Source organism: Panthera tigris, chromosome D1 (assembly GCF_018350195.1).
Source record: "Panthera tigris isolate Pti1 chromosome D1, P.tigris_Pti1_mat1.1, whole genome shotgun sequence".
NCBI classification, from domain to species: Eukaryota; Metazoa; Chordata; class Mammalia; order Carnivora; family Felidae; genus Panthera; species Panthera tigris.
The window spans coordinates 61446880-61465374 of record NC_056669.1 but is presented as its reverse complement, the minus strand read 5'-3'; the positions used below and the strand labels follow the sequence as shown (position 1 = coordinate 61465374).

Here is an 18495-nt window from a genome sequence, read left to right as displayed (position 1 = left end):
CAAAGGGCGAGGGAGGACACGGGCTCTGGCCTGGAACCCACGGGGCGGAGGCATCAATGGAGGGAGACGGGTCTCAGTCTGCAGCAGGTGCAGGCAGGTCTGTGTGCCCCCAGTGACCCTGCCAGTACAAAGGTGCGCATGTATGAATGGAATCAGAGCGAGGACACCCTCAGCTTGGAAGTGAGACCCAGGACCAGATGATCTGCAGAGTCTGTGTGAGTGGCAGAGGCGGCCTCTCCTGCCCAGAGGGAAATTGCTGTCAAGTGAGGAACAGGGTAAGGCTTCTGGGAGAGGAAGCAGTCCTGGACTGGGATGCAGGGGTCCTTGTTCCGTATCCCAGCTGTGTGTGACCCTAGCTTTTCTGTGCATTGGTGTCCTGATCACGGAAAGGGACCCACGACAGGGTGATGCTATGCATGCGGTAGCACACAGGAGAGGCCCCAGGACTTCAGCCCTTAGCACAGAGATGTTGCTCTGCCTGGAGCTCAGGAGGAGAGGCATCCAACTTCCACCCCCTCAGTATGTCCCTTGGCAACTCCTGACTCAGAGAGGATGCTGAGCTGTGTGAGGCCTGGAGACCATGTGAGACTGGACAGAAAGCAGAGCGGGCAGTGAGAAGCCACGGCTATGCACCTTCACTGAGTTGATGATACAATGTTCTCTGAAATTGAGGGCATGGTGAATAGTGTCAAATGCTCCTGAGACATCAGGAAGGACTGAGTTTGGGACATGGACTTCACTGGTGATCTTAGTAAATGCCCCTCTGGTGGAAAGATGAGGACAGAAATGAGATTGATATGGGAGAAAGGGTAAGCCGGGCATGAGAAGAATATAAGTGATGGAGAAGAGTACATATCTAGCTATGAATGAGAGATTAGAATTGTTTCTATTAATGTAGACTAGAAAATATCTGAGCACACTTTAGTTGTTTGAAGTTTTTAGTTATTTAGTTGTTTTAGATGTTGAAGAAGTAGAATTTTTAAAGGCTGGATTGAGCTTAGAAGCAAGAAGAGAATGAAGGTTAATGAAGATTGGGAAGATATGATAGAGAGATGGGTTTGTTTTGGGTCAGATACAAGAGGGATAGTTTTCCATTTATAACAAGAAAAACGGTATCGTGTGTGTGTGTGTGTGTGTGTGTGTATGTGTATTACATATATATGTAGATGTGAGGACTGTCTTGCACAATATCATATCTAATAGCTTCAAATTTCTCTGTGAATTAAAATAAAAGATTTTCCCTTGAGAAAGAGAGGTTTGGAGTTGGTGGATGTGCTTGGAGTAAAGTAAGGACAAAATCATCTAGGGAGATTGAGCTGAACAAGATCATGTTGTTGGGTCATCGGGCATTGGGAGTGAAGTGAATATTGGTTAGGATGAAATTATGGGAATACAAATATGCCTGGTTAGGAAGCATCTTTCCTTCATGTCCTAGAGTGCTTATTATGTCGGTGAATCTAGAAATTGAGTTTTGCATTTTTAGGTGATGGAAGGTCAGTGGAGCAAGGGCACGCCAAATATGTGTAAGAGAGTGCTTGACGTGATGAATCAGAATTTAGCCTAGAAAAGAGGAATGCAGTGACAAGGGGATACTGAATGAAATGAGTGAAAAAGAAAGTGCCCTGGAGGGCTCGAGGTTGTTGAAAAACTAACTATATGTGTGATGTAGGAGGCAGGTGAGTTCTAACTTACAGTACTTCAAGATCCCACCCCAGAATCAAGTACGCAATTTATAGTAACAAGATAAAGCATCCAAGAGGTGTTATGTTAAGTTTAGGGCAAAGGTTGGGGTAAGTGAGTGACAACTGGTAAACTTGTTGCAAAATGATCACCACAATATGTCAAGTTAAAATCCATCACCACAGGATTGTGAATTTTTCCTTGTGATGTGAACGATGAAGACGTAGGCTCTTAGCAAGTTTCAAATACACAATACAGTATTATTAACTAGAGTCACCATGCTGTACATTCCACTCCCACGACTCATCTAGTGAATAACTGGAAAATTCGTGCATTAGACTACCTTTACCCATTTCACTTACCTCCACCGCCTCTTCCCACAAAAATGTTCTGTGTGTCTACTAGTTCCAAGCTTTTGTATTGTTGTGCTGGTTGTTTTAGATTGCACACAGAGCATTTGTCTGGAGGATCATACGGTATTGGTCTGTGTTTTCTCTATGTGACCTAATTTTCGATCTTCTGCTCTACAGATATCACGTACGTGCCATTTGCCATATGCTCTATAGATTTCCTTTATCCCAGAAAGTCTATGAAAAGACCTGCGTTTAATGTGGAGCTCTACCATTTGCTTGTCATGTGGCCTTTGGCGGGTTACTTAACTTCTCTGTGCCTCAGTGTCTGCACCTTCGAACTGTAGGTAACATTATTACCTGTGTCATAGGGTTTTAAGAGGATTATGGAAGTCATTTCATGTAAAGAACTTCAGACTTGCGTATATTGTAGAGGTTTCCAAAAATATTAGTTTCGTTATGGAAGTTGTTTGCTTGCTTTGATCTTGACCTGGTATTCAGAAGGTAGCAATTTTATATTTCTTCCACTAGAGGGCCCTCAATCACTTTCTATGAATACATGTCTTCGGGAGTTTTTTTTTTTTTCTCCCCCTTTCCTTTTTTTAAACCACATATGCATAGTTTGAGAAAGAAGTATGATAGAATAGTTTAAAACACACAATTTGAAATAAGAAGTATCTGGATTTGGGTCTTACTCAAATAGACCATTTATTTTCTACGTTAGTCTCCATAGAAGGGGTAAAATAATGCCACTTAGGGGTGCCTGGGTGGCTCAGTCAGTTAAGTTGTTGGACTCCTGGTTTCAGCTCAGATCATGATCCCAGAGTCATGGGGTCCAGCCCTGCATTGGGTTCCACACTGAGCTTGGAGCCTGCTTAAGATTCTCCCTCTCTCCCCCTGCCCCTCTTCCCTGCTTGAGGTCTCTCTCACATAAGTAAGTAAGTAAATAAATAAATAAATAAATAACGCTGCTTATATCATACTGCTATTGTTGATAGTTTATTTCATTCAAAACATTAAAAAGAGTCTTTTTTCTTATTCTACGAAACAATGATGATAAATGGGCTAAAATGACAAATGTCAACTACAACATTCTTACATATAAGTTAACCTCTTAAAATATTATTTTAAAATGTAATAATATAAATACATATTTAAGGACAAAAAAAGCACACTTGAACCAATTTCCTCAGTAAATCCTAAGAGGGATCTGAGCCGTGTATCTGTTCTGGTGAGGCACCAAACATCAGTCTCAGGAACATTCTCGTCTGCAAATGCCAAGTGCTATAGTACAAGGGATATCAGGAGAGTAAGTGCAATCAGCGTAGGGTTAGTGTTCCGGACACACTGCAGTTTGGGTGTTAGGCTTTTCCTTACTGTCTTCTCTACAACCCATGCCTCTTCTCGGTCCTTGGCATCTCACAGTGTGTCACCTGAGGCAATCGCCTGGCTTGGTACCACAGCATAAAGGAGTATTGAGGACTGTCATAATGCTAGTTCGGCCAGTTACTAGAGATGAGATCTTAGATAATATCATCACTCAGAGTTTTAGATTGTATAACAAAAAATAATAGAATAATTATTAACATGGAAATAATTATTAACACATTATTAACACGGCAATAATATTTTACACTGTATCAAGAAGATTCCAGAGTGATTGAGTGACTACTACCAGGAGTATCATGTCTGGGGAATCCGTCTTAAAGACCTAAGCATTGGTCTTGCTAGCTGTAGGAGGTTCTTTCTTAACAGATAGAAAGGAGGAGGAAGAATTACCCTACAGTTTTTTCAGGTTCATTATACACAATTTGTTTTTCAGATACAGAATCTATGTATCAGACCACACCGGCCATGTACAACCTGAGTAGCGACCACACAGGTGACTTCACCCTTTTGGGTATCCCTGGCCTCGGGCAGTACCACGTCTGGATCAGCATCCCCTTCTGCTTTATCTATCTCGCGGCCATTGTGGGCAATAGTATCCTTCTCTACCTCATTGCTGTGGAACATAGTCTTCATGCACCCATGTTCTTTTTCCTTTCCATGCTGGCCATGACAGATCTGATACTGTCTACCACTTGTGTCCCCAAAACCCTTACCATCTTCTGGCTTGGTCCCCAGAAAATCAGTTTTCCTGGTTGTCTGACCCAGTTATTCTTTCTGCACTACAGCTTTGTGCTGGACTCAGCTATACTCTTGGCCATGGCATTCGACCGCTACGTGGCCATCTGCTCTCCCCTGAGGTACACCACTATTTTGACCCCCAGGACCATTGCCAAAATTATTGTGGGAATCTCCTTCAGAAGCTTCTGTGTTATAGTTCCATGTGTTTTCCTTGCAAATCGTCTACCCTTCTGCAGGACACGCATCATACCGCACACATACTGTGAGCACATAGGTGTTGCCCGGCTCGCCTGTGCTGACATCTCCGTCAACATCTGGTATGGCTTTGGTGTTCCCATCATGACGGTGATTTCGGATGTGATCCTAATTGCTGTCTCCTACATCCTGATCCTCTGTGCCATCTTCCGCCTCCCCTCCCAGGGCGCCCGCCACAAGGCCCTTGGCACGTGTGGTTCCCATGTCTGTGTCATCCTCATGTTCTATATACCAGCATTCTTCTCCATCCTTGCACATCGCTTTGGGCGTAATGTCTCTCGTACCTTTCACATCATCTTTGCCAACCTCTATGTAGTCGTCCCACCTGCACTCAATCCTATCGTCTATGGAGTAAAGACCAAACAGATCTGGGACAAAGTCATCCATCTGCTCTGTCCTCAGAGGTCCCAGTGATGCATGCCTGAAGTGTGTGGGCAGGGGCAAGTTCTTAGTGTATATCAGCTTAAAGACTGAACCTGTAGCCAGTGGTTCAGAGAAGGAACAGATCAAAAAATTCTTTATTAAGAAGATTTGAAGTTTTGCCTACTCTGTTATTTTAGTCAGAATTTTACTCCTTAATTCCAGTTGCAAAAAACTAAATTCTGTGTCTGGGAAATGGTGTATATATATTTTCAATTTCTTGTTATTGTTATGAAATGATTATCAAACTCTTAATTGGAAATAATAAAATAATCCTATCTCTTGAGGCACCTGGGTAACTCTGTCGGTTGAGCATCGGACTCTTGATTTTGGCTCAGGTCGTGATCTCAGGGTTGTGGGATTGAGCCCCACATCATACTCTGTGCTGAATGTGGAGTCTGCTTAAGAGTCTCTCTCACTCACCCTCTCACATGCTCATTCTCTCTCTCTGTCTCTAAAAATAAAAAACAAAAATAAAAAATGATCATCTGTTTTTCATGATAAATATGTTTCTAAGGAAACAGATATTTTTTTCCGGTTTTATGTATCTTAGTAGTTTACACATCACTGGAGATCACAGAATTTCTCTTGTGATAGCTCTGAAATTCTGGACTTTGACTTTAAGTATGAGCCTTGGCATATAATAGGTGCATAAGGAATGTTTATCAAATACATGAGTGGCAAATAATCATGCAATTTAAATTAAGAGTGCAGGCATTTATTGTGGACAAAAAGAAGGCAATGAGGAATGCAAAGCTCACTTTTCATTCAATCTTGAGGAAGAAAAATGAAGTGTGATGGTTAGAGTCCTCTAAGAACAAATATAAAGATGACACTAACTTCCTTTGGCCAATGAGAAGGAAAAGTATGAGATGGAAAAGATTGAGATGAGGGATCGAAACCTGGACAATTGGAAGAATGGGTGGCTCAAGTCTCTTCTTCCTTCTCAAATCTCAAAAGAGATGTACTCCAATGGTAAATATGTGTCTTTATCTGTATGTTGCATTCTTTTTCTAATTAAAAAAATTTCTTTAATGTTTATTTGCTTTTGAGAGAGAGACAGAGCATGAGTGGGGGAGGGGTAGAGAGAGAGGGAGACACAGAATCTGAAGCAGGCTCCAGGCTCTGAGCTGTCAGCACAGGGCCTGACGCAGGGCTCCAACCCATGAACCATTAGATCGTGACCTGAGCTGAAGTCAGACGTTTATCTGACTGAGCTACCCAGGCACCCCTGTAGGATTCATTCTCTTTTCAAATCTAGTATGTCTAATTTGGTCAGAGGGAGTCACTCAGTCACTGAATTAGTCAAAGAATCACTATTTTTGGTATTTGTCAAGTGTCAAGGATAGTTGATGTCTGCTTTTCTCCCAGATCTAAGATGTCCTCAATGCTCATTCCTTCTTTCTCAACAACATCTAGGAGCTACCAGAGAGTGTGAGTACCATCTCCCTCCCCTCAGTGGTCCCAACACAAGTCACCTTTCCTCTGAATGAAACACCAGAGTTCTATGTGGTCTCCCTGCTACTGTTTTCCTGCCTCCATTCATGTGGGATTAGATTCACCATTCTACAGTAACTCTCTACATATAATATTAGTAAGAAAGATATGTTTTTGTGGACACAGAGACTATAGTTTGACTATATGTTCTTTTACATGTGACAGCAGTCATATATAGTTTCCTCCAAAATTATTTGATGTATTTTGAACACCATAAATAAAAATGTTATGAAGTGTAAGTAGAAAAGATAGTAGAGACAAAACAAAAAAACATAGACGAAGATTTTTTTAAAAAATAAGGTAAGAAATAGGCCAGTGTACTTTTATCTTCATGGGTTCCTATTCTCTTATTACATATGTGGGAAGATTCAAGCTCTAGAGTATGTGAGAGATAAGCATGATTTAGTTCCATAATTCGCACTGCATATAAATAAGAAGACAGTGAGATGGTCAGAGAAATAGAACTATTCCTGTTATGAAGAACAGAAAGAGATATCATCAGAAAGCTCTTAGAGAGAAGCTCCCAGTAAGGTAATTAGTCACATTCTTACCAATTATAGTTTCATTGGGCCTCCTATGTCCCTCATCTCAGTATAGAGCAGTAGAACATCCTAAATTTTCATTTAATAAAGGCTACAGACTTTTCTGGGAGCTAATATAATACAAATCTCCTTAGGTCTGGTGTGGTCCAAATATTCTAGATTATTCTGAGTACTGAGTAGCTTCCAGTCAATCTTCATTCATTCATTCATTCATTCAACAATATTCACCGAATATTTGACAAATATTTTCTAAATCTGCAGCACTGTGTTAGGTAAACTGTTTCCTATGTTGACCAAAACAGGGATGGGTGTTAGGCTCCTGGTGTTTGTAATTTAGTGAGGGAACTGAGCCTCAATCATGTAACCAGACCAATGGACATGTAACTTCAAGTTGTGTTAGGTTTTAGGACACACAGAAACCAACAAAAATTTAAAAACGGTGCTCTTGAAGACAGACTATCAGAGGAAACCAGCTTCCACTCAGGTGAGCAGAAAGCTCGTCCTGAAAGAAGAGTTATTTTCTCTAACAAAGATGAGAATCATGAGAAAAAGCCAGTCAGGTGGGAGAGGGAGGGAGGCAGAGGATTCAGGCAGAGGAGGTGAAAAACCTGTACACTGAAAATTGAAAGACTTTAATCAGAGAAATTGAGTAAGACTCAAGTAAGTGTAAAGGTATCCCATGTTCGGACTGGGAGAATTCATATTAATAAAATGTACATATTCCCCCCAAAATCCACAGATTCAATATAATCCATATAAAAATACCAATGGCATGTTTATAGAAGTAGAAAAAATAAGCCTGAAATTTGTATGGAATTGCAAAAGCCAAGCCAAGCCATGCTGAAAACGAAGCACAAACCTGGGGGCATCACATTTTCTGATTTCAAACAGTATTACAAAGCTATAACAATCAAAACACTATGAAACCAGTATAAAAACAGACATATAGATAAATGGAACAGAATACAGAGGCCAGAAATAAACCCATGAATATACTGTTAACAAGGACCCAAAAATGGAAAGGATAGTCTATTGGTGTTGGGGACAGTGCTTATCTACATGCAAAAGAATAAAACTAGACCCTGGTCTTATACCACTCACAAAGCTTTATTTGAAATGGATCAAGGCTTAAATTTAAGACCTGGAACTATAAAACTCCTACAGGAAAACATGGGAGGATAGCTCTTCGATGTTGTTGGCAATGATTTTTTGGATATGATACCAACAGCACAGGTAAAGCAAGTAGAAAGAAAATAAGTCGGACTACAACAAACTAAAAAGCTGCTCAGCAAAAGAAACATAAACACAAAGAAAAGGCAGGTATTTACAAACCATACATCTGATAAGGCGTTAATTTCTGAAATATGTAAGGAATTCATACAACTCCAGGGTAAAATAGTAATAATCTGATTAAAACAATGGGCAAAAGACCCTAATAGACCTTTTTTTCCTCAAAGAAGAAGACATTTTTTTGAAGTTTGTAATTTATCAGTATCTTGATTTTATTAGTTTTTAAAATTTCAAGCATACGGAAACATAGAGAATTACACAATAAATACCCATGTGCTACCATTGAGGTTAAGGGGAAAAAAACCATATATAATTGAAGGGTGTTAACCTTCCCTAATCTTATTCCCTTCCTTCCTTCCCAGTGATAATTACTATCCTAAATTGGTATGTCATACTCATATTTTTATATATCCATAAACAACATATATTGCTTTGCATGTTATTAAACTTATCATTAATGATATGTTTATTTAAAATTGTATATGTCCTGCAACTTGCTTTTTCATTTAATAGTGGCTTATAAACTTTATCTGTACATCTTGGTCTAGCTTATTCATAATTGTTGAAGAGTAGTACGTTCTGCGATTTACTACTTTTTACTTGTTTGTTTGTTTATTTATTTAAATTATTTTTTAAAAAGTTATCCAAGTTAGTTAGCATATAGTGCAATAATGATTTAAGGAGCAGAATGCAGTGATTTATCCCCTACATATAACACCCAGTACTCACCCCAACAAGGGTCCTCCTTAATGCCCCTTGCCCATTTAGTCCATTCCCCCGCCCACAACCCCTCTGGCAACCTTCAGTTTGTACTCTATGTTTAAGTCTCTTATATTTTGTCCTTCTCCCTGCTTTTATATTATTTTTGCTTCCATTCTCTTATGTTCATCTGTTTTGTGTCTTAAATTTCTCATATGAATGAAGACATATATTTGTATTTTCTAATTTTGCTTAGCATAATACCCTCTAGTTCCATCCATGCTGTTGCAAATGGCAAGATTTCATTCTTTTGGATTGCCGAGTAATACTACATTGTATATACCACATCTTTATCCATTCATCAGTGGGTGGACATTTGGGTACTTTCCATACTTTGGCTATTGTTGATAGCACTGCTATAAACATTGCGGTGCATGTGCCCCTTCGCAACAGCACACCTGTATCCCTTGGGTAAATACCTAGTAGTGCAATTGCTGGGTTGTAAGGGTATTTCTATTTTTAATTTTTTGAGGAACCTCCATGCTGTTTTCCAGAGTGGCTGCACCAGTTTGCATTCCCACCAGCAGTGCAAAAGGGTTCTTCTTTCTCTGCATCCTTGCCTGAGTTGCCTGAGTTGTTCATGTTAGCCATTCTGACAGGTGTGAAGTGATATCTCATTGTGGTTTTGATTTGTATTTCCCTGATGAGGAGTGATGTTGAGCATTTTTTGATGTGTCTGTTAGCAATCTGGATGTCTTCTTTGGAAAGTGTCTTCTCATATCTTTTGCCCATTTCTTCACTGGATTATTTGTTTTTTGGGTGTTGAGTTTGGTAAATTCTTTACAGATTTTGGGTACTAACCCTTAATCTGATATGTCATTTGCAAATATCTTCTCTCATTCTGTCAGTTACCTTTTAGTTTTGCTGATTGTTTCCTTTGCCATGCAGAAGCTTTTTATCTTGATGAGGTCCAAATAGTTCATTTAGCTTTTGTTTCCCTTGCCTCTGGAGACATGTTCAGTAAGAAGTTGCTGAGGCCAAGGTCAAAGGCAGTTTTTGCCTGCTTTCTTCTCGAGGTTATTTATGGCTTCCTGTCTTACATTTAGGTCTTTCATCCATTTTGAGTTTACTTTTATGTATGGAGTAAGAAGGAAGAAGACATTTGGGTGGGCAACAGGTACATGAAAATGTGCTCAACATCACTAATCATCATGGAAATGCACATTAGAACCATAGTCTGAAATCATCTCACAGTTGTTAGGATGGCTAATGTCAAAAAGACGATAACAAATGTTGGTGTGGAAGTGGAGAAAAAGGAGTATGCTGATGGCAGGAATGTAAATTGTTACAGCCATTATGGCAAACAGTATGAATGATCCTCAAAATATTAAAAGTAAAACTCTCATATCATTCAGCCATCTTACATCTGAGTACATATTGGAAGAAAACAAAATTTGTCTCTTGAAGAGATTATCTGCACTCCCATGTTCATTGCAGCATTGTTCACAATAGAAAAAATATGGAAAGAACTTGTGTCCATGTTTGTATGAACAGATATATGTACATCACATTTTATACGAGGGAATATTATTTAGACATGAGAAAGAATGAAATCTTGCCATTTGCAACAACATGGATGAAGTGCATTATGCTAAGTGAAATGAGCCAGATAGAGAAAGACAAATGCTGTGTGGTATCATTTGTATGTGGAATCTAAATATAAAAAATCAAACTCATAAAAACAAAGAGTAAAATGATTGTTCCTGGGGGCTGGGTTGGGGGAACACAAGAAGATGTTGGAGAAAAGGTCCAAAATTTCACTTATAAGATGAATAAGTTCTAGAGATCTAATATTAGGCACAATGACTATACTTTATAATACTGTATTGTTTCTTTGAAATTTACTAAGAAAGTAGATGATAAGTGTTCTCACTAAACACACACGCATACACACACACACACACACACACACAACTACGTGACATGTTAACCAACTTGATTGTGGTAAAATTTCACTATATATATATATATATATATATATATATATATGTATATATATGAAATCATCACTTAGTACATTTTTAATATATATAATTTTATTTGCCATTTATACCTGAATAAATCTGAAACAAATAAGAAAGTAAAATTTATGGATGAACAGATGGCAAGATGCTTATTTAGAAAGGAAGAAAGAGAGAGGAAGGAAGGAAGGAAGGAAAGAAGGAAGGAATGAAGGAAGGAAGAAAGGCAAGGAAGTTGCACATGAGAAGATACAGAGCTGAAAAGTCTCTGTGCATTACAGGAACTGGAATCTAATGTTGGGGGGGAAGGGGTTAGATAGAATACAAAATGGTAATATTGCAGAACATTGGAAAACCCAGATCATTTTAAGGAGTGTAATATTCTAAAAACAATGGGAAGTCATAGGAATTTTATAATTTTTTTTGAAGTTTTCTGATCTTGAGAGAGAGGAGAGAGAGAGAGATCATGAGCAGGGAGGGGCAGGGAGAAGGAAAGACAGAATCCCAAGCGGGATCTGTGCCATTATTGCAGAGCCCAACATGGGACCTGAACTCACAAACCATGAGACCTAAACCAAGATCAAGAGTTAGACACTTAACCAACTGAGCCACCTGGGCACCCCGGAAGTCATAGGAATTTTAATCAAGGCAGCAACTAAGTCCAAATTGTATTTTAAAACATTATCCCTAAATCTATTGTCTTTTATGGGGTTTGTGATAGTTTGGGGCATGGTGGCTCACTGGATTCAGTGGTCACTCTACTACCCTTTCACATACATTTTAACCCTCAGGAGGTGGGCAGCCTCTCTGATCAAGAAAAAACTTAACCCCTCAACCGCCTGAAGGAAAGGCAATTTCACCACAAATTGCAAACAAAACAATAGAAATGCTTTGCTCAGCCTACATGAAAAAACTCTGATTTCATTCTGTGCAAAATAGTGAAATAGCAGTTCAAGTAATTGATAGGGGCCAAAATTAGCGTGAATAAAATATTCAAATAGGCATAAGGAAATTCCTCCTTACTCATTTCACCACTAAATCATTTTTTTAAAAGTAACATGATTTTAAGTTAAGCATACTGCTATAGACATGGTGGTGATTGAATTGTAGGAAATACCATTTTGAAATAGTGGGTCAGGACTCCTATGGGGCATCCTAGACAGAGGGCCAGTTGTCCATTAAGGTGCTACCCTTCGATCTTGCGAATAGAACCATAATATCTGTGTGTAAAATAATAGTTTTTGATGATATTTAAGGAAGTGTGAAGGCTGAGAGGTGTGACTCAATTTTTTAGGATGTAAATTATAAATAAAGTGGGAAGGGGCACCGGGGCACATTCCTATTTAGTCCAGTGGAAATCATTAACTGAGACAATGATTTTTATTAGACAACACTAAGCTGCAAGTTCTACATAACCTTCTGATTGGACCAGATGTTCATATGAGACTCATTCAAGTTTCCATAACCAGCTCTGCTCCACATAATCAACAAAGGAATGCAGACGTTTCCATAAGGGGACAGATTACACCAAAGGTAAGGATTGTACACTTATATGACTTAAACATATCTCCTCTTCCTGTAAAATATTGGCCAAGGAACTTCCATTTCTAGTACATCAAACAAAACACCATTGTGCATTTGTCCGTTATTTTCAACAGTCTTGCGATACAGGATTTAAAACGATAACCGTTGGAACAAATGAAAGTTTTGTACAGTGTGTCCAACGAGAAGAAAATATGCCTGTGGATGAGACAAAGACCAACAATTGTCAATTTGGGGTCCACTACTCAGGGTTATTGACCAATATCTGCGCAAGCATAGAGACGGAGACTCTGGCTGTGACGTCCCAGGGACAGTGACCTGGCTGCTGATCTGAGGGATAAGCGCCTGTCAGGTCTAAACAGACCTGGGCTCCAAGCCACCAAGAGTGTCGGTGGGCATATCTGGTAGTCTTCCCACAAGATTGTACTTTATTGTTCATATTGGTTTTTACCAGTAAAAATTATATTAGTGTTTCAACTGGGGTTGAGTCCCATTAAGGAAAACGTAAAGATAAGAGGAAAATAAGGATGAAGACTGACAAAACCACTGGAAGTAGCAGGTGCCAGGACTCAGAGATGAGAACAGAACAGGATTGAAGCAAAGGGAGGACATGATCAGATACGCAAGGTAGGAGGAGCAGTGTGCAGAAGGGAGAGGCAGGAGGGAGACACAAGGAAATACGCTGATCCTTTAGGAAGCCATGAGAGTGATGTAGGTAGGTAAGAAGTGAAGGTAGCTGGACAATGAGACAGAGAAGGGAATGGCTTGAGGGCATTTTAAAAGGGCTCAGCAGCACATTTTTATAAGAAACTTCAATCCTCATGAGCAGTAAAGTGACATTTGCTGATCCTGGGAGCACTGAGAGCAGGACTAGGGTGGGGAGTGGATGCAGTTCAGGACGCGACGGATTTCAAATAAAAATGGGATGTTCAGGCAAAGATATTGCAAAACAGCAGCCACTGGATTGCCAAGGGCAACATACTGACTTTGGCCATCAAAGGAAATAGCGTCCAGGATCTGCTCTCCTCTGCCTCCGTAGAGGCAGTGCCAACCCACTTTCTTGTTTTCCGGTTGTAATGCTCACATCCACATATGCATTGGGCCCCCAGGGGAAAACAAGGCACAGAGATCCACTGTGGAGCCTATGAAGGCAGATGCTGGGGCCCCACTTTGAAGGCAGTAGATCATCTTGACATGGGCCATGTGAGCAGTTTAACAAGGGCTCAGTGAGCCTGCGCTGTGTTAGGCATTTTCACAAGCACTGTTCTATCTAGTTGGTCACCCTTCTAGAATCTCGAGAGGTAGGTACTGTATTATCACCTTCTTGCACACATTAAGTGCATCGTCCAAGCCGTTTATCACAGAGGCAAGGACATGAGCTGGAACCTGAGGAGATGTGGCAGGTGGGCACGTGCACAGCCATGTCCCGTAGGCATACGGGCTCACGTGTGATGCAAAACATAAAAATAAACAACTGTAGGCAATAGGAACTGCCAGGCATGGGCAGGGTTAACATGAACTTCTCCATTCTCCCCTTGAGAGTGATAGGATGTCCCTGAGGCCCTATTTACCTCTTCCTCCCCCCCATTGAACATCAGCCAGAAATAATAAATGGGCAGGGAATCTACCTGTCCACCAGTCCCAGGCTTTCCCGTCCACTTTTTTCTTTGTTTGGTGCATTTGCTCCTCCTGCAGTTTCTGGCTATCTCTCAGTATGACCTTTCTTCTTCTGGTCTGGCCCAATCTCCATGAATAGGTGAGTGTTGGCTGTTTGTGGTGTGGGGCCTGGACCAGGATTGGCCAGAAAGAGGGGTTGGGTGAATGCTCAGGGCTCCATTTCTAGGAGACACGCACTGAGACTGTCACTTCCTTTCTGGAGTGATTTCCACTTAGAAGTCCAGGTCATGGTCACAAGACTCACACAGATACTCCATTTAAGGGACCACAAAAGATTTGAACGGATGCACAGTCACACACCTGGGTTAAGCATGGTCAAGTAACTGAGATCAGCAAACTTCTGGGTCCGACATGTGACAAGGACTCACTGTCCTCACCTAAAACGTGGGATAAGTGTGCAGATGTGTGTGTGTGTGTGTGTGTGTGTGTGTGTGTGTGTGTGTACACTGGGGATACTCTGGTTAGTATATGCATCTGTCTGTCTCTGTCATCTGACGATACAGGCGATATCAAATATGATCTATTATTTGTCCTTATAATAAATGAGAATTATAGATATTAGGCTCTTTTGAAAAATGTGGGACCTAAGGATTATCGTTCAGGTATGTCCACACAGGTTGACAATAAATATGGATCTGGGACGAAAGTGCTCATCCATCTGGCTCCATAGCATATCCTTATGGCCCGTACTTTATTGAGATACTGTGGCATCTGTGTGTGTGTGTGTGTGTGTGTGTGTGTGTGTGTGTATGCACTTATCTACCATAATGCTATACACACAAAATTTAATAAAATGAGTACTTACATTTTATATCATCCATTACCTGAGTCTTATTTAAATTCCCACAATTATACATCATATTCCATTACTGATTTGTTTCAATAGAATCCAATCAAGAATTTCTTTTTTCACTTTCTTAAATTCATTTAATCTAGAAAAGTAATTTTAACATCTATGTTCCCTGTACTCTATTGGTGGCACTGACTTGGTGAACTGACCGAACTGTTTCATAGATTGCCCCACATTCCAGATTCATCTGACCTTAGAATGACAAGCCTCAGAGTTCACTCGCCCCATGTGTGTCCGTATGTGTGTTTGTAGATGCTTGGATGACTGTATGAAGATGCGTTGTGTCTGAGTGCATGACACACAAAAACTAGAGAAGATCCCTCCTCGCATAGGTGTGAATAAAGGACGACCTCACAGGAGCTGGGAGAGAAGCAATTCCAAGCGCTGGTTTCAAGGACCTGATGTGGGTTTTGTTCTAGGACGTGACCAGCACATGGATGGAACTTTTCACAAGAAGCCTGAACAACCTAATCAGCTCTCTCCTGTTGGTGACAGGTGGTGACTAGGTGCCCTCCGTGCTTAAGAACCAGATGAAGGTCACTCAGCTGGAGAGCAGGAATACTCAGCAAAAGGGAGCTGGACTGTGGCCACCTTTGAACAGTGGATGTGTTCCCAGAGCCCAGAATCTAATATAAAGGAGATGCTATGGAAGAGGGTTCTGTTGCTCCAAGAAAAGTGTTTTTACACCTTTTTACTGATAGAAATGGGAGGTTCAGAAAGAAAAGAAGAGAGTATTTTGTTTCCCTTTACCAAAAGCAGAAGAGTGATGAAAGTAAGTCTGACGAGCTGGGCCTTAGAATGAGCTAAAACGTGGGGGTTGGCACAAGGCTGAACATGAGCTTGGCCTTGTAAGTCCAGGAATCGTAGGTGTAGGAACATCACCATCTTCCTCTCCCAGTGCTGCTCCTGGGAGTGCTTGGCCTTGCTCTATGGTTGGTTATGTGTAGATTATAAGTAACTTCCTATGTACTGACATCACTGGAGGAGGAAGAAGGTGAGGAAACTAGTCTTTGAAAGAGCAGCTTTGCAAGTAAAAACGTACATGGCAACTAGCAGTTCCATAATTCATTTGTGAAATATGTTGTTTATATTTTTCTCGCCATGTGTTTGTATGATGTGCGCCTTGTGTATGATGTGTATGGTGTATGCATATGTGTGAGGTCTGTGTGAGTATGTGTGACACAGAGAGCAAGGTGCTAGGGGGAGTGTATCTTGTAGGAGTATAGGTAGGTGAATCTATTATGGTGAAATGTATGAGAGAATGTAAGTATAGATCAGGGAATATTTGAGATCATAAATATAAATTGTGTGTATGTGAGACAATGTATCTCGAGGGGCCTATGTTTATATCCAATAGGATATGAGTTTATGAGGACACACTTGTCTTCTGGACAGAAATCTCAACTTGGAGTGTTATTAGTTCAAATGTTAGGATGTTATACAGCTGTATAGCTAAGGGGTACTTGAAAATGAGTTTTTTGTGTGTGTGTGGGGAGGAGAGGAGTAAGGACCCAAGAACTTCACTAGATGGAACTTCGCTAATTTTTATTTGTTATACGTATTATCCAGTGTAGAGTAGGAACTCAATTTGTGTTTGCTGAATTGACTATATTTTTGGATGGCCATGAAGGGGTGTTGACCTCATAAATCTGAGAGTCATGGTCATCACAGATCCTTGAAAGAGCAAGCAAGTATCCTGGGACAAATTTTGAAATTCCACATGACAGAGCAAGCAGATCTTGTCAAGGTCTTGTCAAGACCAAGCAAACAATAATGTCTGTGAATTCACAGAAACTATTTCCACCTGGAAAAAGTATGTGCTGTAATTTTAAACTTGTATCAGTAGCGTACCATAAAATGAGAAGAGTGATTGCAGCCCATCTGGAAAGCTGCTTGGAGGAGTTGTGTACAGGGCAAAGGTGGCCAGATGAATGAACATATTCTCGTTAGGTAGCATGACTATCTATCTCAATATATCTGAGACAACCCAGGATTATGCAAGTTACCTGCAGCCGTTTTAATATCAACCTATTTTCACTTCAAAGGTGTCCCATGTTGAATGATAAATCATCTTATCTTTAGGAGGCAATAGTCATGAGTGGTTGGAAGTGAGAGTGACTCACATGACCCTAACTACTCTCTACTACCCTCTGTCCTCAGGACCTGGGGCCTGTGTCACCGTGTTCGACGATGGTCACTTTCAACCTGAGCAATTACAACCCAGGACCCTTCATTCTGGTGGGGATCCCAGGCCTGGAGCAATGCCATGTGTGGATTGGGATTCCCTTCTGTATCATCTACATTGTGGCCGTGGTGGGAAACTGCATCCTTCTCTACCTCATCGCGGTGGAGCATAGCCTTCACGAACCCATGTTTTCCTTTCTCGCCATGCTGGCCGTGAGTGACCTCGTCCTGTCCACAGCTGGTGTTCCCAGGACACTCAGTATCTTTTGGCTCAGGGCTCGAGAAATCACATTCCCAGGGTGTCTTACACAAATGTTCTTCCTCCACTATAGTTTTGTCCTGGATTCAGCCATCCTGATGGCCATGGCATTCGACCGCTACGTGGCCATCTGCTCTCCCCTGAGATACACCACTATTCTGACTCCCAGGACCATCATCAAGATTGCAGTGGGCATCTCCTTTCGAAGCTTCTGCATTATCCTGCCAGTTGTATTCTTGCTCACACGCCTGCCTTTCTGCAGGACACGCATCATACCGCACACATACTGTGAGCACATAGGTGTTGCCCGGCTCGCCTGTGCTGACATCTCCGTCAACATCTGGTATGGCTTTGGTGTCCCCATCATGACGGTCATCTCAGATGTGATTCTCATTGCCGTTTCTTACAGCCTCATCCTCCGTGCCGTCTTCCGCCTCCCCTCCCGGGATGCCCGCCACAAAGCCCTTGGCACGTGTGGTTCCCATGTCTGTGTCATCCTCATGTTTTATACACCTGCCTTTTTCTCCATCCTTGCGCATCGCTTTGGGCACAATGTCTCCCTCACTTTCCACATCCTGTTTGCCAACCTCTACATTGTTATTCCCCCTGCACTCAACCCCATTGTCTATGGAGTGAAGACCAAGCAGATCCGAGATAAGGTCATACTTTTGTTTTCCACCAAGGCTACGGAATGATGTTTCAATGTGCTATGGAAAAGCTGACGTCATTCTATTGGGGATATTAATGTAGTAAGATAGAAAACAAACGTTCTTTTTAAAATGAGAACTGCCTGCAGGTGCTTTTGCATATGAGGAAAATGGTGTGGCCTCTATGAAGGAGACGGTTCTACGTGTAAAAATTCCTTGATGACCTGTTTGCTTGTGGAGCATGAAGTTGCACAGAATTTGATCAGGAAGAAGAGGTGAAAACAGAGAGCTGGCTCACTGCGAATGGACCAAGCAATACAAATTTGGAAATTGAGATTTGCAACTGGGCGGGAGGGAGAAAAAATGTGTTAAGTGAGGCAGAGAAACAGAAGAGAGACTAAAAGTGAAAATATCCATGAGGAATTCTTATTGAGGGCATTTGTAGATGAATTAGG

The 18495-nt window shown here is 41.0% G+C and overlaps 2 protein-coding genes across 2 annotated transcripts; both read left to right on the top strand.

Moving 5' to 3' along the window:
* Nucleotides 1-3884: 3884 nt before the first annotated feature.
* Nucleotides 3885-4826, top strand: LOC102949051 (olfactory receptor 52H1-like). The gene has a single exon (XM_007092209.2). The coding sequence runs from the start codon at nucleotides 3885-3887 to the stop codon at nucleotides 4824-4826; it is 942 nt and encodes a 313-aa protein (XP_007092271.2).
* A 12314-nt stretch (nucleotides 4827-17140) lies between these two features.
* LOC102949351 (olfactory receptor 52H1) lies at nucleotides 17141-18088 on the top strand. The gene has a single exon (XM_007092210.2). The coding sequence runs from the start codon at nucleotides 17141-17143 to the stop codon at nucleotides 18086-18088; it is 948 nt and encodes a 315-aa protein (XP_007092272.1).
* Nucleotides 18089-18495: the final 407 nt, after the last annotated feature.

Excerpts from the sequence above, each read along its gene's own strand:
- LOC102949051 (XM_007092209.2), top strand. The coding sequence starts at position 3,885 with ATGTACAACCTGAGTAGCGACCACACAGGTGACTTCACCCTTTTGGGT.
- LOC102949351 (XM_007092210.2), top strand. The coding sequence starts at position 17,141 with ATGGTCACTTTCAACCTGAGCAATTACAACCCAGGACCCTTCATTCTG.